The sequence below is a fragment of the Lepisosteus platostomus genome, chromosome 8, assembly GCF_059453375.1.
Source record: "Lepisosteus platostomus isolate fLepPlt1 chromosome 8, fLepPlt1.hap1, whole genome shotgun sequence".
Lineage (NCBI taxonomy): Eukaryota > Metazoa > Chordata > Actinopteri > Semionotiformes > Lepisosteidae > Lepisosteus > Lepisosteus platostomus.
In genome coordinates, this window is record NC_142618.1 from 50102568 (window position 1) to 50127742 (window position 25175).

The 25175-nt window shown below is 35.6% G+C and overlaps 1 protein-coding gene across 1 annotated transcript in view; it reads left to right on the plus strand.

The window, feature by feature from the left end:
- Nucleotides 1–13681: 13681 nt before the first annotated feature.
- vipr2 (vasoactive intestinal peptide receptor 2) overlaps nt 13682–25175 on the plus strand; it is a 64091-nt gene continuing 52597 nt past the window's right edge. Inside the window, exons 1-2 of the mRNA XM_088643825.1 lie at nt 13682–14211; nt 23013–23115. Of these exons, the coding sequence (XP_088499951.1) occupies nt 14158–14211; nt 23013–23115 (157 nt within the window). The 5' untranslated portion in view covers nt 13682–14157. The remainder of the gene's footprint in view (nt 14212–23012; nt 23116–25175) is intronic.

Below are 25175 nucleotides of genomic sequence, written 5' to 3' on the forward strand. Positions count from 1 at the left end.
TAAATAAAGACATCAAACCTGTTCTGTTCTTTGGTTTTAAAGATTATAGACCAGTTAAAATATTTAAACTTTTTTATCTTATCTTAAAGGTCTTCCTGAATCGATAACTTATTTTTTCTTTTGAACTTGGTTCATGAATTCAGAGGTCTTGGAGCAATTTACTTTTTCCTTCAAAATTTTGGTGTGGCTAATTCCTTTTTTTCGTATATTCCTCTTATCCCTATCTGACCTCCCTTCTGTGTCTGCTTAACCCTCATGAGATCCAGTGCCCTGCAAACGAATTCACCTCCTTCCATGATATCCCATTACATTGAATTCCAAATGATACAGTACTGTATATATAGTACTTTTTTAAATTTAATATTTTTATCATAACTTGAAGGCTGAAACTGACACTTACAATTAAAAACTACAAAATTAAATTAAACCTAAAAAAATTAAATATAAGCAAAAACTGTAAATAAAAAAAAACTAAAGTATATTTATTACATAGTTATTTACACTGTTTTCTATGGCAAACAAATTAATTTACAGTAGGTGCGCATAATTAACTTAATGTTTAATTATCCTTAATTAACCACCCAGTTAGTTGAGTAAATTAATACAACTGTTCCTGTATGTACCCTCGGTCATGTTATGCATTTCAAACAAATATTCAATCGCGAAGACCAAATATTAAAAAAAACATAATTTGTATAAATAATTGTACCACTCAGACACTGGAACAAGTAAAGGTTTAATCCTTGCTGAAATGAGAAGAAAAAAACACTATGTTTTGGCTGAGGAGCCTTCTTCGGGTGTGTGATGTCCCCAATGTCCCCAACCAACTAGACAGAGCTTTGTTTGCACAGAAGCATGGGCCAAATTAAGACCTCCAGGTGTGCAAAATCACTTATCCAGAAAGAATTGTAGATGTAGTTGCAGCTTAAATTTTTAAAGATTCTTCCACAAAGTATTGAGTTAGGATTAATCAACATACTGTATTTTTTAATTATTTTTCTCTGCATATCGTTTTCTATCATTTAACTTCTTTCACCTACAGTATGTCCAGTATGGGCATTCAGGTTTTAATAATATTCACTTAAAAATGTGAAAGTATAATTTAATAATTAAATAATAGAAGGTTGCAATTTTATGGGACATCATTTGAAGGGAAAGTACTTTGTCATAACATCCTGATCCATTGCAGCAGAAAAGAAATGGGAGATGTTAAAAGAGGAAGGTCACCAAAATAAAAAAAAGCTTCAATTTATTTAGTTAAACAGGCAAAATCCTTTTATGTATTTAGATATTAAAAAATGAACTATAAGTACACAGTAATGGGAGCCGGTCCGGGCTCCCGCGAAGCTTAGTTCTGGACCCTATGCAGACGGTATAATCCATAAGTAAGTGGAGAAGGACAACAGGGAGGAGACGATGAGGATCAGGGTGGGTTGACAGACAGGGGGTGTGACGGCGGTGATCTGGTGCTCGGGGGGTGTGCCCAAGGCAAAAGAGTACAAAGAGTCCAGGGGGGAAATCCGGTGCACAGTCCAAAGTCCAAAACCAGGTGATCCATTTAAGACGAATCAAAACATGGTTAAAATCCGGAACGGGATCCAGAACAGGGACAGGGAATAAAAACAGGTTAACGAGGCCAGGCGCTCCGAGCCCCGGACTCAGATGGTCAAGAGTCCGTGATGAAACCTATGCCGTTGGGTCTCTCCTGGACCCGCTGGTAGGTGGGCTTACAGGCGTCCATCTCCCAATGCTGAGCCCAGAGTAGCAAGAGCGCTGGGCTTATATAATGGGACATAAAACAGGTTGCAGGTGCACATAATTAACTAAAATACGAAAGGGCCAGAGCGCCCTTAAGAGGAGGGATTCTGCTCTCGACATACACACATACAGTATGCCATGTCAAGAGTATATTCCAGAGGAGAACCTGGAGCAAAACAGACTGAAAGCTGTCTCTGCTTTTGAAGAAAAAAAAAGTCAATTTAATTTACTTTTGCAAATCGTTCTTGATTGAATTTACTTGTAGTTGTGTGTGCTTATGCATTGAAAAGTTGACATCCTACATGAATTCAATCAGTTTTATTCTGTTCCCCTGTCAGAATGCTATCCAAGTACACTCTTCACTGTTAAATTAATTATATAGCTCCTGTTTTGCTGGACTAGCCCCAAGACAGAAAGAAGCAGATGGTAAATTGGACCAGCTGGTGTGACAACACATCTTTTTATGTATATGCAGCAGATACAGGGTAAATGAAATGCGCTTTTACATGACTCTACCAAGGACAACTCCTTTTACCTTCCTCTGTTGTTTAAAATACAATTAAAAAAATAGTATGATTTAGGAAAGACCTAAAATTCTAAAAGACCTAAAACTTTAATTATATTGAATTTAGCTATCCCTTACAGGTGATGGTACAATATTTATAAATTCTGTAATATGGTAACACAATGCTGAAATTCTGACATTCAGACCTAATACGATTTATTCCAAAATACCATCCTTTAAAGGTCTATATACCCTGCAGAACCTTAAAGATAGACATTATCTTGGATTGAAATAAAGATTTGTACAGTCTGTGCCTGTGAAGGAAACTTTGAAAAAATCAGACCTGGGGTAGGAGTTCATATTGACTAGCTAGCTCAGAGATTGCAGAGCTGTGTTGCATGATATAATGAGTAATGAAATGAAGTGTGACCAGTTTTTTAGTCAGCTCTGTCAAGTTTTAAGAAAATATTATATCAACATGCTTTTGAAATTGTTAATCCTTTGGGTATACAAGAAAGAAATTTAATGTAATGGTTGGTCGACATCTTCCTAGCTAATTTTACAAATTAGAATGTTTTGCTTTGTAGTAAGATTTGACCAAGAAAATGAAATGTATTGTCTACCTTGCTGATCTGAAAGAGGAGTGAGGAGAATGAAAATATTTTTTGAAACAGCTAAAATAAAGAAACTCTGTGCTGAATTGCAGGTGATGACAGCTGGAGATGGAAGCTATGCAGTGCTTCGTGTGTGTGTTCTATTACATGTACTGTCCACGTCTGAAACAAGTCACAAACTACCCTGCCATTCTATCAAAGTCAACAACCTGGTTATATTCAAGCTAGATAAGATCCTTGACTCAATTAAAACCTACCAACCAAACAAGCAAGATGAGTCAAATGGCCTCCTCATATTTCTAACTTTTTTTTAAATCTATAAAAAATGATCTGTGTTTGATTGTCCTTCCGCTATCCCAGAAAAACCTTTTAAAGTCTGTCCTTGTATATATTATTTTATTTATTCTTCTGTGATTGCTGTGAGTATATTTGCCCTGTGTCTTAACACTCTACTGTGGTTTTAAAGTCCATCTTCTTAAATGTTCTAGGACTTTGTCCTAGGTGGTCTCCCTACATTAGCACCCTGCCCTCTCCAACTCATCCTAGTGTCACAAATCACACGCAAGCACTAACCATCACCACATACCCACGCGCACTCCACACCGCACATACTCGTGCACTGATACCACGTTCCTTCCTATTTAAACCCTCTCTCCTCAATCCACCCTCGCTCACCACTGAGACTTTTTCCTCAGCTAGAGCTACTCAACCCTTCGATCCTGAAATTCTCTCGACCTTTCGATAACGACCTTTTGCTTTACGTCCAAGACTCCTCTCCTTTGTCTAATGATTTGGATCCCGTCGCTTCATTTTCAGATTTTCGGCCAACTACCTCTCCTGCTACGCACATGGTCCAGCTATCAACCTACGTTTGGGCATTACTGACACCTACACTCAGGAACATTGACTCTGCACTTCTTTCCCATGCAACTGCACTTTTCAATTCCCACCCTCTTGTCCATTACAAGTCTAGAACTATTGGTAATCACAGTCTGTGATTTTTTTTCCTTCTGAAAATCTATTCCTTAAAATGTTTAGCACAGTGTATTTTCAAGGAGGAAGTCGAGATGTTTGCTGAAGCAAGCTGTTTAAAAGAAGTTGACAAAAAGATGTGGAAGGATTGTAGAGATGCTAGTGAATAGAAAAAGAATAATGATAATGATTTATATGGACATGTACAGTACATTTGATATGTGCAGAATTTACCTATAAAATACATAGAGTATGTTATTGTATATTGCAAGTGGGTATGAATAAACATGTTTTTAACATGTTTTTTTTTTTCATGGACAAGCAGTTCCATATTCACATGCATAATTTAAATATGGATGACATTGTTAATGGAAGTAATCAAAATCACAACCACAGCAACATAAATCTTTTACTTTTATTATTATTTGTATTTATCAATTATTTATACCATATCTTAAAACATGTGAACAAGACCTGTTCCATTTCATTGCGGTGCTATACTCAGTAAAACATTATTCTTTTTTGAGACTCATTTAAATGTAAAGATGAAATGCCCAAGAGGATACAATGTTCCTTTAACCTCATGCATTGCAATATTCTGCACATCCAAACCATACATATTAATATCAGATGCCAGATCTCGAGCAATTTGGAGTTCGGTTTTAGCTATAGACCAATGGAACACGTTTGGTGTATGTTGATATATACCCTTAGCAGAAACCCTTCTCAGATCAGGTCAGTTCATTTCATTCCGACTCTCCATAGTGTGTTACTTATCAAAAATAGAGAGCAAGACTAAAACAAAGTATGCAAAGAGGAACTACAAAACCATTAGCACAACTCATATTTAAAGCTTTTACTAAGATACAACCATGAACAGTTGTTTACTCCTTTAGCCTAGATAACCGGATTATTTGTTATTGATCGACTAAATCCTTAAATCCAAAAAAGCAGTCTTTCACTGTATTCAGGATTTCTGTTTTTAGTTATGCTACAAAATTAATAAGTCTCTAACACCTGGATCTTTTTAAGCTACTGTCTGGCCTGTTGTACTCTGATTGACTTGAAACTTGGGAATTTTTCCTACAGTAAAGTATTTGAATTACACATGTTGCAGGGGTCATCACTTGCTTGTTGAAACATACCTCATACAGCTTATAGTTGATTCAGTGCATTCAATGAACACCTTCATAGTATAAACACTCAGGAAAACACATCACCTACAGTACATCACACCAACCATTAGAACTGCTTGCAGCTTTCTACTTCTAGACATTGTCATTTTGTTATTTTGTAACTTTTGTGATTTGAAAAAAAAACGTGTTTTTATTGAAATCTTAGTTCTGTGTTTTGAGCTGAATTTCAAAGTAAGTAAATTTAAAAAGTAAGCAAAAATGGTTAAGGAGAGGAACAGAGCAAGGTTGTGGTGATGAAGATGAAAAGTCCCTATCTGAGATACAGTATATTATTACTATTAACAAAACTACTGTTGTGGTTACAGGTCGGCCTGTCTTTTAAGTGATCCATCCTAAAGTGACAATTACTGTACACATGCATGTCTTGTCTTTTGATGAATGACAATCTGTCAAGTAATATTCAACATGCATTGAACAGAGATATCCCTTTAACATAATTGCAACAAAAATGTTAAACCCCTTCATTGATAATATTATTTATGACATTCATAGATTTCTGTATATTCGAACTAGTTCTAACATTAGTTATACCTATGAAAGTACTGTACAGCAAATAATGGAGAACGTTTCTGATATATAGGAATTCCTGCCTTGGCAGCTAACTGTATTTCCTGGAAACACACCATAGATTTCTGTCTGAAAACAATATTGTATTCCAGTTAGTACCGAGGAATATTTAGTTGTAGATAAGGACATTGGAAGCTGCTCTGCACTGTGCCTAATTGCCTAGACAAATTTTGTGAACTACTGGATTTCATGTACCTTGAAAAGTTTTTTGTCTCGCTCAATAAAAGTGTTTTCTTTTCTCTACACAAACACTGTATATTATTGTGTGAACAGAGGACAGTGCTCAGGGGGGAAATCCCATTCTGGTCACAAGAAAAACTGGGAAGGATATCAGGTCGTGATGAAATTCCACTAGTGAATTGTTGTCTGCAACTTCATTTTGAGTTAATTTTGTAGATGGTAGCAGCTATTGTAAAATTGGGGTCTTTTTCCACCCTGATGCACAATGCCATCCTGTGTTCAATTTGTACATGCTTACCTACTGACACTACCTCCCCTATTAGGCATCTAATTGTGATTCTGAAAGAGTTATAATCAGATGAGTTTTGCTAAAAAAGTGATTGCTCACTGACTGTGATTTCCCTGCAGAGTTCTTGCTAGGAAACAGTGACACTAACCTGGTCTTGGAAATCTGCACGCTGTACTAATTTGCAATGAATGTGTATTTCTCTTTTGGATCCCCCAAAATCTGTATTTAAAGGTACTGTAATATATTTTACTATATTGCTTATTGCTTATGGAAGCAGATATTTCTACTAAAAAGACAGTATAAGTGCACATTTTGCACCCTTTAGACGATATTTCTTATACCTTTTAAGTGCATATTCAGGCAGTTCAGACCTGCTTTATGTTTCTCTCCGCTGAATTCTTTTTTATGATAATTTTATTGAAAGCTTTTGAGTAATCCCTTACACACATCCTTTACAATCCATTGAATCCCCAGCATTTAAGGATTATTCTCCTCACGGTTTGTGGACTCTCCTCATGTATTGAAGTGATATGTATTCATGGGCATGTACTACTTTGCATTTCCATTAACTTCAGAGGGAGAACTGACCTTTTTGTGTAGCATATACAGTTGACACCTCCCATCTCTCTGTGCTATAATGGCTTATTCAAAAATGTTAAGTAAATTCATTTGAAGTTTTTGTAGGCTTCCTCTTAGAATATTGCTGCCACCTTTAATAATGTTTAATTCCATAATAGTTACAGCATGATTGTCACGATCGCTCCTCCTCTTAAGGGCGCTCCAGCTCTTCCTCGTTTGCCTTATTCCCCACACCTGTCCCTTGTTCCAGCCTCCTTCCTGGCCCCCTTTAAAAGCCAGACGCAGTCGCCAATCGAGGCTCTGCATCTGATTTCCATATCGTGTGAGCCCAGGTCCTGATGCGTCTGGCTCCATCATGTTTTTAAGTCTCTGTTCCTGTTCCCCTTGCCGGTTCTAAACCAGTTCCTGGTTTTAATCCTTCGTCGTGGATGGATCACCTGGCCATGGACTTATGCTTGTGTTTTTGGATTCCCCGTCTGGATTCCTTTTGGATTGTTTGCCTCCGCCACACCTCCCCCGTGCACCAGCGCACTTTGGACACTCCCCCCTGTTTTCATCCCCGTATTCCTGCATGACCTTTTTCCCCAGTGTTTCCTCACTACTTCGGATTGTGTCCGCATAGGGTCCGGAAAGAACTGTTCATTACAATGATATGTTATAGAGATCAGGCTTTAAGGCCAAACTATTCTGGCTTGTAATGGAAGTTAATAAGTTTAACATTAAGTACACAAAGATGCTAAGATATTTTATTGAAAATGTGGTTGTCATAGACATATAAAATAAGCATCTCCAGCCTTTTTTCAGAAGCTACATTTGTTTTCTGTCCACAAAGAAACATACATTTAGAAAGACTATACAGTAGGGGTGCAGTCAGTGTAAATGCACAAATGCTACACGTATCATTCTTGGTATTTCAATTTTTTGAGAGTAAATGATCTATGAAAAATGATTCCATTAGTGAAGAAGACAACATCTAAAGCTATTGACTTTCTTAGCTCTCAGTCAGTAAAGTTTAACTTAGTAATAGGTCATTATAAAGCATCTTTGCCTAACATTAGACCACTCATTATATCTATTTCAAATTGTGTGTTAGGCTTTTTTACAACCAAATATTATTTTTTATTTTTTTAAATTTTATTTTAAAATAAATGTGAATTTTATTTTAATGTTTTAAAATGTCTGTTCAATTGCTTTTGTGTTGTTTTCCAACATAAAGTATTACCTGCTATTTCTAGTCTATATGTTACTGTTCTAAAAGAAGGAAATAATATTGAGGAATAACTACAGTACATGCAAAAATAACCCAAATTTGATAGCAGGAATGAATCAATGTAAAGGCCTGCCTGTTTGGACTACACATGCTGTATCTCCCAGTACAAACAGTAAACCAACACATTAGTATTGTTCATAGGCTCAACAAAGAAACTACAGTATGAGACCCATTACATTCACAGTCAACTACTGCTTAACTGGTTAGTAAGTTGAAAATGATCCTGTCACCTCACTTGTATTATAACCCTGTCATTAATCACTTACACTTCATTAATGTTCCATTAATCTATCATACTATAGGTTACAAAGAATTAAAAAAAATGGATTAGAAAGTTTCTAAATTGTATTTGCAGCTCCTTCAGATAATAACATTATATTAATAAAGTACTAAAACAATAGTATTAATGTGATATATCTTTGGGTACCAGTATGTAGCATGTTTATAACTGTTTATAACACCATCAATAATATGTTAATAGATTAGTAATGGTCAGTAAAATAAAGGCTTAAACTATAGTGTCATTGTTTTTTCACATGCATACCTCTCTAAAAAAACATACTTCAAATTCAAATTCTTCAAGTCTTCAAATTATTTCCACTTAAATCCTCTGGTGTGGGTATCTGTGGTTTACACTGAGGATTTTGAAAACCTCAGTTAAATATACCCAAAGCCTTCTTTGCTCCTGGATAAAGTGAATGGTTTCCTCTGATGTACAGTATGCTTAAAAGTCAAATCCTCTGGTGCAAAGACTGGTCTTCTCCAGCAGGCAGACATGATAAAATGCAGAACCTCATCAGCATGCTCAATTCATTCTGTCAGTTGTGACATTTCTCCAGGTTTTAAAAGTTTGTCACATGAGCATTGGCCATGAAATGGTTGATCTAATGAATTTGGAGCGTTTAGGATCTCAGTACTATTTATGCAGCCTGGTATAGAATTATTATTCATTGGTTATATTTGCTGTGCTCTACCTGTCCAACTTGCACTTGATTTGTACAGTGATAGTCTGATTTTTCATAAATAAAGTTTCTGAAATATTCTACTTGGTTAAATTGTGTGACAGTATTTAAAACTGTCTTATACCATGATTATAACTAATATTTCATTAGCTTGTGTTTTACCAGTCTTTTTACTGGTTGGGACAGGCACTGTTAAGTTTTAATCTGAGTTTTACCTAAAGTGGTCTCTGATATACTCCAGAACCAATCAAAACAAATTACAGTACTTACAATACATGTATTAAACATCTAAATGTGTAAATTATGTGTCATTTATGTAATGTTATAAATGAATTATTTTTTAATTAAATGTTAGAAAACGACTGAAAAAATGCCCATGTTTATTTTTAAGTATTTAAGGATTTTTTCAGGAAGCTGGTAACACACAACAGGAAAGGTAGGTACAGAATCCTAACAATAGTCATTTAAATTATATTCCTCTGTCAATCTTTACAGTGCTCTTTCTCCACTAGGTTCTGTCTTCAACAGCTTGCTGCAATTTATTCATCTCCATTGTTTGATTTTTTTGTTTGATTGCAATTACAGCTGGACATGTTTTCAACTCAACTGTACTTTCTCAAATGACATGTGCTGGGCCCCTTCTTCTTACGCAACCCGATTTTTTCTGCTTCTTTTATTCTATCTTAAATCTAAGTTAAAATTGCTGCTGTGATCAGTATTTTGCAGCACTTTACTGCATAATTGTCTTTTGTTTTGCATATTTCTTTAATTGTACTTATATGTTTGAATGTATTCCGGCCTCTCGTTTTGTTCATCACTAAGTTTGTAATGGCTTGTCTTGACCTCTGGTTCTAATCATTGTTTAGCTTGTGATCTGACTCATTTAAATTAACGAAAGCACTGACAAGTGATGACAGATGAGCTGATAAGCCTGAAGACCCCTGATTTCATTGCTGTAAAAAGTGAAGTTCAAGCAACTAACTCCAGAAAAATAAACTGAACAGAGAACTCCGTTACTGATCACTGTTGCTGATCCCTGTTGTCTACTTATAAGGTGTTGTTTGATTTTAGAATAGTTGATTGCCATTTTACAAAATGTCTTATGAGTGATTGCACAATTACAGCCGGTGACAATGTAATTAAACACAGTGAAAAAGATTACTGTAAGTTAGTAAGTTGTGGATTGAAAAAAAGCTTGATTATGATTTCTAATAAATATTTTAGATGCATTTTTTCAGTTCTTCTTTAACCTTCTGCTCCCCCTATTTCTGTGCCTTATTTAAACAAACCTATCCCTGGGGTCAATGAACATCTTTTAGCAATTTCTGAAAGTAAACAATACCAGTAGTATAGTAAGGTTTTATATACTGTATGTAGCTGTCATAGTGTTTCAGTACCAAGGGCTCAATGCAATAAAAAATCCAAAAGGATATACATTAATTTAGTTACACTAAGACAAATGTCATTTAAATTAATAAAGCAAATGCACAGCTAACTTAGAATGACACATAAAACTACATTTAGCCAAAGAAATGTGGAGCTTTTTGTTTTCTTTTTATAGAATTTGTTTTTTGCTTGGAATAGCTTGATTGATTTCGCTAGCTCATTGCTATGTTCCACTTTGTGCGTGTTTATGTCTCTCTGTGTGAATGCATTAGTCTCAGTTGTGAGCTGCCCTTTCTGCTCCTCAAAATTTCAGTCTAATCTGAGCGCCACACATGCCAATAGATGTCTGTGAAAAGATCTGAGTTCTTATACCAGATGGTGTTCTGAACATAATTCAAGTAATAAAGTGGTATGTTCTTTATTTACACAAAACAAAGTAAAACACATTTTAGAATGTCTGCATTTTTAAATGAATGTGAAGTGAATGAAACGCCCAGAATAACATACACATCTATGGTTAAAAAAATGAACTGATCTGAATTTAAAATTAAGAAATCCTTTAGTATTGTTGGTTTCTTGAATTTTAAAAGTTTAAAATACTTACCAATGATGTAGAGTGGAAAACCAGCATTTTGATTTGTTTAAGCATATGCAATGTCTTGCACATTAATCATTTTTACTGTCTTAATAGTTTCTGTTTTTTAACATTTATGCAGGAATTATTTCTCATTCTTGAATCCATCCCCTTTATTATCAATAACTCTGAATCAAGTCAAAGATCTATAGTCTTAAAATGTAAATCTTATGTAGTAAATGATGCATCCCAAAATATTTATAAGTAATTTAATGATTTACATAATAGTTAAATAATTTAATAAATACATAAGTACTCTATGAGTGGCATCCTGTTCAGGGTGTATCCTGCTTTGCGCTTGTAGCTTGCTAGGATAGGCTCCGGAATCCTGTGCGATTCTGTATTGGATAATGTGGTTAGAAAATGGAAGGAGAGATAAGTACACAGTTTACAAAAATGTACAAAGAATTAAAAATGAAATATGCTGTGACACCAAGTGGTCATAGGGTTTTACTGCATGACATGTTGAATGAGGGAAATTATCTGGACTGGCGCTATAGGACTGACAAGAACTGTTTGAGTTCGGTTTTCATGTTTTCCCCTCTTACCCCAGTCATGTTTAACCATTCTGTACATTACCTGCACTCTTGTTGCAATTTGCTATCCTGCCGTTAGTGTGTTTGAATCCTGCTATAAACCCCCCCTAGACTGGGCACTATGGTTTACAAATGGGACTGGTGGTGAGCAACTGTGTGAGTTTGCATTGTCACTGGAGTTCCTCATAAACAGTTCTTTCCTTTGTGATCATTCTACTTGACGATGCTTTTATTCAAAGCTACAATTTCTCCTTGACCATCCTACTTATAATACTATATTGGTATGATGTCAGAAACAGGAGGACACAATGGAAGATATCTACAGGGTCAACATATCCATTCAGCAGTAACAAAGAGAGTCAGCACGCATCTCTTCAGGGATCCTTAGTACTTATTACTCTGTATCAGGGCTGAGGCTAGAAGTACACTGTCACAGTCATCAGGCTAAACCAGAGGAGATCAACCATCTCTCTCTAGGGCTGTAATACCTAGCAAGCTAAACTGACACCCCAGTCAACACAAGGATGGCCACGGGCTCAGAGAGAACACCACCCTATTCGAGTGGTGAACAATCCCAATCTTTTTGACTCCCCGTGCACAGATGCATACTACTGTACAGTACATATGATGCTAAAAGGCAGTATTTAAGAAAGACCAAATATTAAGTATAGTATTAGTTTATTAGTGTTACTATAGTATTAAATACCAAAATGGGAGACAAACCAATTAATAAATTATACAAGTGGAGAGAATAATCATTTAAATAAAATGTTACAATTAAACCCTTCAGTTTAGTAAAAAACAGTACTGTCTCTGTTTTTGTGTATTCATTTCTCCCCTTGAAGCAGCTCGACTTACTTGACTGCGATTTCTATTGGCACAGTTTAAGTAGTGCTGTCATCCCCCTCCACTTATAATCATTTTTCAATGACTCCCAGACATTTTGTGTGCCTGATGAGCAGCTTCTTTGGCAGGAAACGCTTTGACAAATAGCATTCTTGGCCTCGATTTTAATTTGCGCCACAGTTTTGTTCAATGGAAACATCGATTTTGGTAACCACATGGATGGCGCACTCACATGATGAACATCCAAATCAAGATTAGATTTTCTTTAAAGGTTGTATTCTGCTCCCTCAATTGGAAGGCAGTTGTAACCCTAGGAATTCTGTATGAAAATACAGACCTGAAATGCGGGGGTGTATATCTTGAAACACTTTTAGAATAATTTGAGCAGGGGCTTACAGTATGTCAGTATGTGTGTGCTGCAAAGGAACAAGTAGAGTTCACCTCACCTCATACCTGAAAAGGGCTCCACAGATGAAATGCTGTGCATTTTTTCAAATAATGAAGAATTATTATCAAGAATAATACATTTATTTTTTTATAAAAAAGGTACTGTATGTCATTATCCTCCCTTGAGTAATACCAGGCATCTGTAGTAAGGTCGGCAAAATATTTGTTCTAACTTTTAGTGATGGCACAGTCTTCCTGTGTATTGCAAACCCTATGTTGTATGTAATGGAGATCATGGTGTAAAGCTTAACATATGAGAGTTTTTTTCTTTATTTCACAATCTTAATTTCTAGACAATTTACGGTGCTGCAGATATGCGTATATTAAGTTTGCGTGTTTTTATAATTAGAAGCAACATTAATTAATATCCAACATTATGCATGCTATTTCGGGAACGCCAATCTTTCGCACTGATTACACACATTGCCCTAAAGCACTTGCCATTTTACAGTACAGTATGTGACCATACTCCGCAGACCCATTCAGTTACTTTCACAATTTACTACGAGTCCTGTTTATCTCCTGGCGCACCAACAGGCAAGTCCTGGTTTCGACAACGTAGTGTGTTGTGGATTTCATTTCCATTTATCCTCTTTTGTGTTCTGTACATGTTTTCCCATATATTTAGATAAAGTGTTTTTTAAACGTGGTTTGAAAATATATTAACTGGATTGAAGGGGTTAACTTAAAAAATATCCGTGCCAAAATAAATCTAACACTGATTTGTACAGTATATAGTTAATATATTCATTTTAAAGAAAATAAAAATAATTATATTATCTTGAAAGCACATTGTCAGACTGTCTGTTCGTTTTGAATTCTTTCGGACTGGTTTTGATCATTTTTACGTTAATTTAAAACCATTTGACATTCCCCTTGCTGAGTTTATGCGCTTACTATACTAAAGTTATCGAGTAATACGCTTTCCTCTGCGGGGGGTGCTAGTTGTGTGAGGGTAACCTCTGACAGTGAAGGAACGGTTAAAGTGCCGGGGGGAAGTTGTGATTTGCTGCTTATAAAAGTCATAGCTCAGTGCTTTTCCCTTTTCTGACTAAAGTAACATACTCGATCACTGTCAGGGCTGTGGATAGCCTGTCTTCTCCAGAAGGGACAGAAGAAGTGAGCGAATCAAAGCAGGGAATCGCGTTCTGTTTGATCGTCTTTTTTTTGACAGCTTCAGACTCCGCTGCTGAAATAACACATATTTTGCAACTGGGACAGTGAGCGGAGTTTGGTTGCTTTCTTTCATTGGGAGTTATAAAAATATATGTGTGTATTTTTTTATATATATAAATCGATGTGCTTGACCACTGAAGAGGAAACAGCTACTCATTGTAACACTTCCCGATTCTATGAAAGCGAACCCGATGAGTTCTGAACGGAGTACTCGCATTTTGGAAAGCTGACAGAGCAATTATGATGAGAAATACCCTTATTATAATTTTCTTAACATTTAGGTGCCTGTCTTTTGTAAGTAATCTTTATTTTTGTTGTTCTTTTATATGTTATGCATGAACTTTATTTTTTATTGACATGCAACGATAAACGTTATCATTATTACTATGCACGAATGTACTGTATATACCTTCAGTAAAACAGCAATTCGCTGACAGAATTGTGATTTTTAAGTAGAAGTACAAAACTGAAGTCTGTCTAATTCTTCATCTTTCTGTTTCTTGGAAAGCCATAGTGGTTTGTAGAAGTGGTTTGTATTATATATTATGTGGGCATATTACAGAGGGCTTAATAAATATTAAAGAAAACTTTTTAGAAGTGTGAGTATAGATTTATACTGTAGACATACTGTAATTCTGTGGTGATACTCTACCGAAATATTAGCTATTTCGGATTAAGTTAAGCAGGAAGTGCTGTTAAATATTTACTTCTACGACGAAAAGTAGCAGTATTTTAGGTTTATGGATGTGTAGAGAGAAACATTTTGATAATGTCAAGGAAGACCTGACATGAGTCCATTCGATTTCAATGGAAACGTAATGGATGTACTTCATATTGGCTTCTCATGATTACCATCAATGTGAATTAGAGATGTCTAAATAACAAGCTTGGTTTCTTTTCATCCAAACTAATCTAATTATCAATAACAGTCAATAATTGCTATAGTAGTAACAAACACTAGCTTAGCCTTTGAGTAAATCTGAATGCCTATAAAGTAACTTTCAATCTCAATCTTTCAGTAATACTTTCAATCTCCTGATTTTGTTCAAGATGTCTAAGGCTTCTGTACAATACTGTAGCGTACTGTATACTGTGCAGAATATATTCACTTAGTTGGTTTGGACAGAAAAAGTGCCTTCAAAGACAACTCTTTTATTTTCTACGCAATGGAAAATTTACCACACATACTGTGTGCACGCATGTATTGTGATATGTAACCAGTTGATAGACCTTGCTACTGAAGCATTTGAAAGTTTGATAGATTTGCCTCTTTTCGTAGATTTCCCAGTCTTTCATTTGGTTTAGTTTTGTTTGAAAGTGTTGTAGCTACAAGGGTTTGTATCACTGCTTGTTACTAAAAAGGAAAATGTACTAGGCTACTGCCCATAGACACTACATAATAAGATCATGTCTAAATTGCAATTAAAAAAATAAGTACTTGTATAACAATTAAGACATGTTTTGCTGTTAACGGCTGCTTATCATCAATAAGATATGCTAAGTATGGTTGCATAATGTCAATGGTTCAGACAAAAACAATACAGTTGAGATCTAATGTTTGGAATTTGTAGTCCTTTTTATTTTCTTAAATATTACATGAACCTTTTCCATGAAACTTTTTCTGTGGCGGTATTAGTCACAGAAGCTGTGAGCATATGCAGGCACGATATCATCTACTGTACTGTAGATACAGACAAGACTTGTAAGCAAAATACAGAACTGTATATGTAACAGATATTTGATACAGTTGTTTGCATATTCGTTATTGAGCTACATAAATACAAATTGTATCACTAATGCCATACCACATTACCTTAATCCGTAACAAATGCAACTTTGTCTTTAAATGCAATGATAAAGAAATTGATATGTTTGGAGGCACTGCAAGAGTGTAGGGATTAACCCATAAAAGGCAACAATATTTTGCACATCTGTAGCAACATTACTGTGCATATTTGTAGTTGTATGCAATAATACTTTGAAAGCTGCAGTGTTCATTGGGGTTTACATATGCTGATAAAGGTTCTTCAGGTTTGAAAATTGTTGAATCGACTGAGATGTACCAATAATAATCTTGTTTCCAGTAACTGTCACTACGATCACAAACAACTGTAAATTCATGCCTTCAGGCCTCCTACCCTGTCACGCTGAGAAATAAATACAGGGTATTTTTAAATGAACTCCAAGTAGCTGTCAGTTTCTTTACTAAGAATGATTTTGTCTAGTATTTTTTCTTATTATCTCTTGACCCAGGAATTGGTCACATTCTGGTAAATTTGGCTGGATCTCTGGGCAAGGAGCATACAAACCCAATAACAACAAGGACAGTCATACACTACTTGCCCGGGCTGTTTCTTGACTGAAATACTGTAATACTGTATATATTATGTCCAGTCTTTTCAGTAATCTTAGTGGGTTTCCTAAGATTAATTTCCCCGATGAGTAGAATGAAGAGTGTGAGGAAATCTTTGAACTGAGTTTTATTTCGAGCATGTAGCCTTTTTTTCCCATTGCTTTTTAGAAAATCTAGTAAAAGCTGTGTGGGCTGAGGGTTACTAGCAGCCTGCTGCAGTCTTTCCTAAATAAGGATTTTTTAAACATACCTTCCTTACTTCTAGAAGCAGGACTTATTATGCAAATATCTGAGCTGATTGGGACATATGATGATCTCTACCAGATTTATCAGCACTGTGCTCAGATCAGAGCAATCTTCCTCTGCTAAAAATAAACATAGAAGAAGTAGTCAAATATAAACATAGCAAGATGACGATGACAGTTGTATTTACAGGTATGGTATTCTTCAAATTGCATTGTGTTCCTCATTGGTTTTACAAACAACAGGTATTACAAATACACACATCTTTTCTTATGTATGAAAATATTGAGAAATATTAGTTCAGTTTAGCTTCAGTCGAGTTACTTTACAACTGCACTGCTAATATATTGTGATTTTTAAGTAACTTGCATGAATGGACATTCTGTTAAACTCTTTTACTTGTAATCAAAGTAAGTACATGATTACTTTTACAAATGATTACTTTTCAAAGAAATCAAGATGCTACGTATATGGAGAAAAATAATGTGGTTTGATTCCTTTATTCTTTATTCATCTTTCCCTTGTTGATTCATAATTTAACTGGATGGTACCATTTGTTTCCTGATTATAAAGAGCTGAATTTGTTTACCACGCTTAATGAATTCTAAAACAGTTTGTTGCTTATAGGCTCACAAGGTTTAGATAATGGATTGCCTCTAAGCTTTGCTGAAAACGGAGTATGCAGTAACCAAAATTAATTTCTTTATCCCTTGCTCAGGAGTAGGATGCATGATACACATCCAATAACAAAGAAAACAAGCCATATTTGTAAGCGCTTTTTTATTTATTAAAATTTGAGAAACTGAATTGATAACGAAGTGCAAACTCTCTCTTTATGTACTTTTCCAAAGGACTGTCTCAAACTTTCCATCCCATACCTTATTAATGTGCTTAGGAGAGAGTTTGTCGTAATGCAATTAAATTTGTTCTTAAAGTTTTTTCCATCTTTTGCCAAGAGCTGGCATTCGTTTTATATCATAAGAGAAATGATCTGGGTGGTGCTTGAAGATGGGAGGTGGCACATAAAACAAGTACCCAGCCAAAAATCTTGGAGTTTCAAGTTAATCACCAGAGGACCTACAGTAGCAGGTCACCACTTGAATGTCCAGAAGACTGTGCCTTTGTACCCCGGACCTAATACAGAAATAAGCCACAATTATTGGTAATGTACTTTGGAGACCCATGTGGACCATTGGATCATTGTGATTAATCCAGACCCAATACCTTTTGTTTAGATGATCCATCCTGGGCATATGAGGATACAGGTAGAGGCAGTTACTGTACATCAAGTCAAGTTTACCTAGGTTGCCTGGTGAATGGACTTAAAAAAACTCCTGTATGTGGCCAAGTGACCAAAAAACCTGATAAGAACTGAGGCAGACACTTTACACAGTATGTAGTGCTGCCAACATTTTTTTACCATAGTTACCTGCCTTTGTAAGGTGTAATTAGCATTGAGAAAACAAATCAACGTTTTTTTTTAACAAGTCCACACAGCTCTTATGATGATATAAATTGCATGTTATTTGGAAATGCCTATATTTAAACTTTGCGAGCAATAATAATGCAGATATCCTAATGTGTCATCTAGCTGGGTGGTGCACTTCAGTGATGAATGAAGTGGGTCCCCTCCTACTACAGCACAGTTGAAATCGTTTGGGAATTAGAACACTATATAACCATAATTAATAATTACAGTATATATTGTTATATAACATACTAATTATTATACAGTATGTGGATAAGCATTTTGTTTAAAAATTAACCAACTTCAATTACATCTAAGGATTGTTAAAAAACTGAAATTGGTATCTGGGGTGTTGGTTTTGTCAAGCATTAGGAAGGAAGAGAAGTCCTAGGAAATTAATCTCACTTGTTAATTGATTCATTGTTATTTAAAGTCAAGTGCCGTGGTAGGAATAAACACTGAATGTCATTTTCTATCAAAATAGGAAATGAAATGATATGTAGTTAATGTAAAAATCAAAGAAGTCTGCTAAATTACCCAAGCATTTTATTTTTTAAGTTATGAATCAATATGAATTCTCTAGAGAATTACCGTGCATTTTTCTGATATACTGCAAGCCCCAGAACATTGCACTATTCTATAAGGTGAAAGCCCCATCTGCTAGACAGAAACAGTGAATCTAAATGGTTTGCAGTCTCTTTGCTTGTTGTTAAAATGCACTTAGCAGGAGATCACTGTAAATAGGGTAAAATCTATTCATGTCTAAAACCACATTATGGAATTAAGGTTTGACTGTTGTTTTATTGAGCTCTGTCCATAAAGTGGAAAAAATAGCAACTAGGCTCAGTGAAAAGTGATGGGCTGGTATCAGTGGCCACAGTTTATACAGAGATCTGAAACAGTTTGTACAGACCACCCAAACTGAACAAACATGCACAAATAAATTGGACAATATGTCTGTAAATGGTCTTACTTCGCTGATTGTCTGATGCAGTATGAGATACATTGATTTCTTGGGTTGAGTCCCTGCCAAGCTGAGTTGATGATTTTGGATAAGGACCACTAAGAAGCCGTTTTTCTTCTTGTTATAATGAATTGGCTTCGGTGAGATGATCTGAACTGAGCACTATTCACACGGATTTCTCGGTTTGCAAGTGTCCCTTGATGGGATTAACAGTATAAAAAGAGTATCTTCCTCAGCACTAAGTTTGAAATAGAGTTCTGTGAGGCTGTAAAAGTGACTCAAGGGACATATTGTAACTGCAGCATTTAAGCTGAAGTACTACTATTCAGCATGTTTAAAATGGAACAGCAAACAAACTACTATAAAATGGAAATGTTTTGCTTACTATAATTTTAACATACATCTGTATTTATGGGTAACTTTAGGGTTGTAATTGAGTACACAAAAAACAAAATAATTAGATAAATCTAATTAGAATACAGGAAAACTGACTTTTAAAATTTGTAACACTGACATACCACTGTACTGACATACTGACATACCATTGTACAAGCAAAAATTTAGTAATACTTTATATTCTGAGAGGTATTAAAATGCAACAAATGTGATTAGTTCCATTACTCATTTGTTGCATTAATAATGCATTTCAATATATAAACATGCTAGTTATGAATATTTCATAAATATTAATCAGATTGTTAGGAAAACATAATAACATATTAATAAAACATGTGAGATAGGTGTCTTAAATGAAGTAATAATACTTTCCAGTAATTCTCAATTACCGTAGGTGCATAAAAAGCTCCCTTTATTCTAACACATACATAGATACATACAGTACAAACAAGCACACATTCTTTCTTTTGTTCCGAAGAAACTATTAATTTAGCTTGTGACAAATACATAAGCCACAGCCACTCATGTGACCTGTTCATTTGTTTTGAATGCTTTGAAATAAAAGCATCAAACACTCTGCAAAGCCTACTTGACCTCTTATAATAGTAGCAATGCTTTGATGGTTGTAAGTCTACATTGCGCTGTGTCCTTGGAGGTGTGTGGGTTCTGCTGTGAATCCCAGTGGAATGAGAATGGATGTTTCTAGCAATTATACCGTAAGGCTATAGGTGTGTCAACATCAAGAGGCCTTATCAACTACAACATGGTTTGGCCAGTTGCTTCATTCACAGGCCAGTGTCTCCTATATGCATGGGAATCCCCCATATGCTTTCTGTTTACTTATTATTACTTATTATATCACATGTACAGTACTGTATGCTTACCAGTGCCAGCATGTTAAATCGCAGCATAAGCCACATTACAAGGGATTCCCAATTACCACCCACTCTCTGAAAAGGAAATATCAAATTTCACCTCAAGTAAAAAGGAGGGTTTAGAAAACGTTGATTGTTTTCCCTGCAGTTTCAGTATTTTTCCAAAGTGGCATAGTTTCTGTACTGTACTTGTCTTTCGTAATTGGGAATTGTGTTTTCGTCTCAGCGTATTTTATACTTAAATTTCTTTGTGGATTATTTACGTGTGCATGTAACCAACAGTACATATGTAATATGAGCCCCTATTACTGTATATAAAATCCTCTACAGTATATAATAAATATGGAGATTAAATTGATTCAGAATAACTCATGTTCACAAATGTGTTGGGTAGTAAATCATGTTTTCTATATGCTGATAAGACTAACATGTAGTCTGGGAGCCCATGTTTGTAGTTAAAGTGACAACGTCTATTTGTTTGGGAGCAAAGGTGAACTAATTGCCTTCCATCTTTCTGTTTCAGTGTAGGAAATGGCATTGGGGTGTGCTGGAGGAAAGCATTGAGCAATCATCAGTATGTAGATTCTCCATTTGAAGTGAAGCTTCCTTGAAATAATTAACAGTTCAAGCAGAATGACCTTCTACCGTGAAGTAAAGGGGAGTGCCTCTTGTTACAAGGGGAAAATGTTTTTCCTCTACTGGAGCACTGCCCCAAATCTACTTGGCATTGTTAGATAAAGGTTTCTTTTCTCCCTACCAATATGCTTATAATCTCTTAATATTTTTGAATTATGAATTGTAGTGTTAGGCTATATTGCCCTTTCTTTGACAGTTGTTGACAAAGATAACCTAAAAAAACATGCATGAATTTAGTTTAACTCTTGACACCTGTCCGATTACATGGGGAAAAATGTATGCAGTTTTAGAACAGGTCCCGAATCTTTCTAAAAACATAACTGGAATAAACAAAATGCACAGTACAAGATTTTTTTTTAGATCACTTTATTGGCCATATACAATTTCTTGTATTAGGAATTTGTCTTTTCAAATACCTCAACTTGCTCTCCATGAGACACACAGACAGGGAGAGAAGCTTGGGGTCAGAGCACAGGGTCAGCCATTTATACGGCCCCCCGGAGCAGTTGGGGTTAAGGGCCTTGCCAAATAGAGTAGGATTCCTCTCCCAGCCGCAGGATACGAACCGGCAACCTTCCAGCCACAGGCGCAGATCCTTAGCCACAGAGCAACTGCACCAGTCCGTTAAATAAACTGGGAATACACTACCACAGATTTCTCTGATAGCATGAAAACAATGCGTCAAATGTGTAGCACCAACTTTTCTAGAGGCTCTTTTCTGATTCTTTTTGTTCAAAAGTAGTAAGATCTGATTATACATTGATGCTTTAGGAGCAACTGTGTAGAGCAGCTCAGTAGGTCGCCTCTGTACTAGTTTTGAACATGGTGGCTATACTTATGTATGCAAATAAAGTAGGTAAACTAATAATGGTGGCCAAGGATAGAGAAGTGGCAGTAAAGGCCTCCCTTTAACCAGACAATTCAAATATTCAGGTCAGGGCAGGGGAAGTGGATCACCAAATTGGGAATAAGATGTGGTGAATTTCTTTACAACTCATCATGATAGATTGCCCTCGGGTGATCTGGTCAGCCAGAACTGCCAGGATGATGCACTGGGCATGGTGTTACTGCCCTTGCTTTCTTCATAAATATATTCCCTAACCAACGTCACTTCCTCTTTTGCTTTTAGCCAGGCATAGATCAGATGTAATTTTTCCATCTTAGAAGAACACTTCTCTGTTACTCCTGTAACTGTGTGCATGCCCTCTACGGTTCATTCATTCCTACTAGAACAAGCGCAAGGGCAAGCCGAGCAAGCCAAGTCAAGCACACAAGGGCAAGTTCTGCAGAGACAGAATCTAGTCATCTCAGCAGGGGGTGCCCAGTGACACCTGGACCTCAACCAGTTTAAACTGTAGCTTTGGCCCCAGAACGGGTGTGCCAATTGGCAAGAGGTCTGTCACAGTCTGTCACCTCCTCTATAGAGAGCAGTAGGGTTTCTTTGACAAGGTCTCCAAGTGGAAAGTGTTTCAAAAGTTGATTCTGGCCAGCAAACATGACCCTGTCTTATACCCCACGCTGGTTATTCTGCAACTGTTTTTCGTGATCTCCTAGAGCAAGGCAAGTGTTAGTCCATGATAAAAGTACATACTACAACTTGAGTATAACATGGCAACATTGACAGTGTCTCTGTTGAGTAATTGTCTGCCAGCGCTTTACTTTGCCCTTTCTTTGCTTCCCAAATGTCTATGACATATGGCAGCATCCGTCAGTATATAAGGATTTCACCCTCCATTGCCAGGGTTGTTGAAGTCTCTCTGACATCTGACAAGGTGGCCCTTGTCTTAAAAGTCGTGCTGTCTTATGCTTCAAGTTATTCTCTCATGGCTCAATGGTTGTCTTTTACCCAAAAGAAACAAGGTTTTGCATGCATAACCTTGGACTTTTGAAGGAGAAGACAATTGATTAAATGCTTCATTGCAGTAGGTCCCTCACTAAGAGATCATGATTTTGATTCAATAGTTATCATCAGTCAGAAAGGAAAGCAAGATATGTCTTGCCAATACAAATCTGAAGTGTTTTGCAATCCAGCATTTCAGTTTTACTGTATGTCTCATTCATCTATAATGTAATGTCTGATAAAAAAATAAAATTTGAATCATAATGATGTTGATCAGTCAACCAGCAACTGATAAATTATTCTGGTTTACTTTTTGTAAGGTCAATGGAATCCACCCAGAATGTCGCTTTTTTGTGGAAATACAGAGAGAAGAGGTAGAATGCTATGACATTCTGAAGAAATTAGGAGGGTCAGACTCCAAAGGTAAGAGAGATCTAATTTATATATGTATTTGATTTTTCTGTGCAGAAGTTCAGAAAGTCAATCTGTGACTTGTGGTGGTCCAGTACCCATATTTTGGTCCCATTATGATACTCCTGTCATATACCTTTACACTCACCACACCTGATAGTGACAATTAGTAACCTAATGATAACAGCAGATGAACTAAAGGTCTAAAACTAACAGAACAGCTAATCTGCTGCATTTTAGTTCATAGTTTCTTTTTCTGTTTTTTTTTTCTTCTTTTCCTGCAACTTCAGCTTGGATTTTTATACTTTAAAACTGATTCTTCCAGCACTGAAAATCAGTACTGCACAAGTTCCCATAAGAGCATAGAAGTCTTACTCACTGGATTGTGAGCATGTTAGTTTTCCAGGGAATCACATTCAACAACATGACTGCACAGTTCATTCCACACACATAAGACACTTTGCCTTATGTGGTGGGTGCATACTGTAGCTGCCCAGCTGTAGTCACAGTCACCTGAGGATATAAAACCACATTCAGTACTGTCATTCACTAAACAGTGAAATGCAAAAGTAGTCTCAGTTACTGGGGGATTATGTCACTGTAACAGGTTCAAAATAAAGTACATACACTTATTTTAAAGGTCCTTACATTTAAACTAATCTTAAAGTAGTCATTGGGGCTATGTCAGTAAATTTGTAGAGTATGAATCTTGTCATTATTATTTATATTCTCCTCAAATCAAAATAAAATGGGTCAGTTAATCTAACTGACGAAGCTTTCTCAACCAAATTCCTCCAATCTTTAATTTTCTTCATCTTTTGAACATACCAAAACTGAACATTGAATTCTACTCTTTTATTCGAAGATTGTACTGTGTAATTTGAAAAGTACTTAACGTGCTTCATATTATGTAAATATCATGAAACATCATGTCCTTTCCTTGCTTAGATGAATCAACATATTCAGCTAAATCCCTTTTATATTTTAAAAGAGGTGTTTATGTAAAAAAGAAATGTACACAATAATATCTGGTTAACAGATAGTGCTAAAAATCCTGAAAATTGTATTTTAAAACCGCCCAGTACCTTGGCATAGAATGGCATAGTAAGGTCATGCTTTATATGTAATATGTATGATAAGAAGAACATTTTCTTAATTTGCTTTTATTCTGACAGAAAATGCATGAGTTGATGTTTTGGATTGATCATTTACTTCACGTAGTATCATTATGGAAGAACTGCTGGTTGCTGAACAAATATGGCAGAAATTCTCAAAATAGAGGATGCATCTATCAATATATTCACAATGCAAAAACAATGCAAAAACACCTGCTGTTAAATTTGATTTGAAAGGTTCACTGATATATGTAAAAATTACATATAAAATAAAATGGTGTCTCTTCTTAAGTCCAGCCATGAATTACTATTTTATGCCTAAAAATATCAGTGTTCAGAGATATATGGTATATTCTAAAACATTTAAAATAAAAAATACGTAGTTTAGAAATGTAGATAATTTAGCTTCCACTTTTTGTATTTAAGAATTTCACAATATTTTTTGTATTTCTGTTCAATATGGGCTTTTAAAGCTGTAGTAATCTCTACCTTTTCTCTTCATGTTCCGGCTCATACTGATTCAGTTAACGTAAAGAAGCTCCAAAAAGGAGGATTAGGGGAGATTTAAGTACAATGAACTCTTAAGGAGCTTTGGGGCATTAGGCATCCGCTTAAATGTAAAGTTCATTTATTGTGAAACCTTACTCTGAAATACATCTCTTCAACAGATAGCTTCAAATATCAATGTACTATTGCACTGGGTTTTAGGATTCAGATACTGATACATTAGTGTTTTCTTCCTCACAATTTTTTTCTTGCTCATAAAAATAATAATTAAATATGCAGTAATATACTAAACAGCTGCATAACCTTTGTTCATATTCAGCTATTTTCCATTATTTATGCTAAAAGAAATTTAATTGTATTTGTGTAATAGGCATCTGAAGATGACCTATGGAAGATGGCCATCGTTTTTTTGGCAGATGGACTAAATATTTTTTTGGACATTGGTCGAGA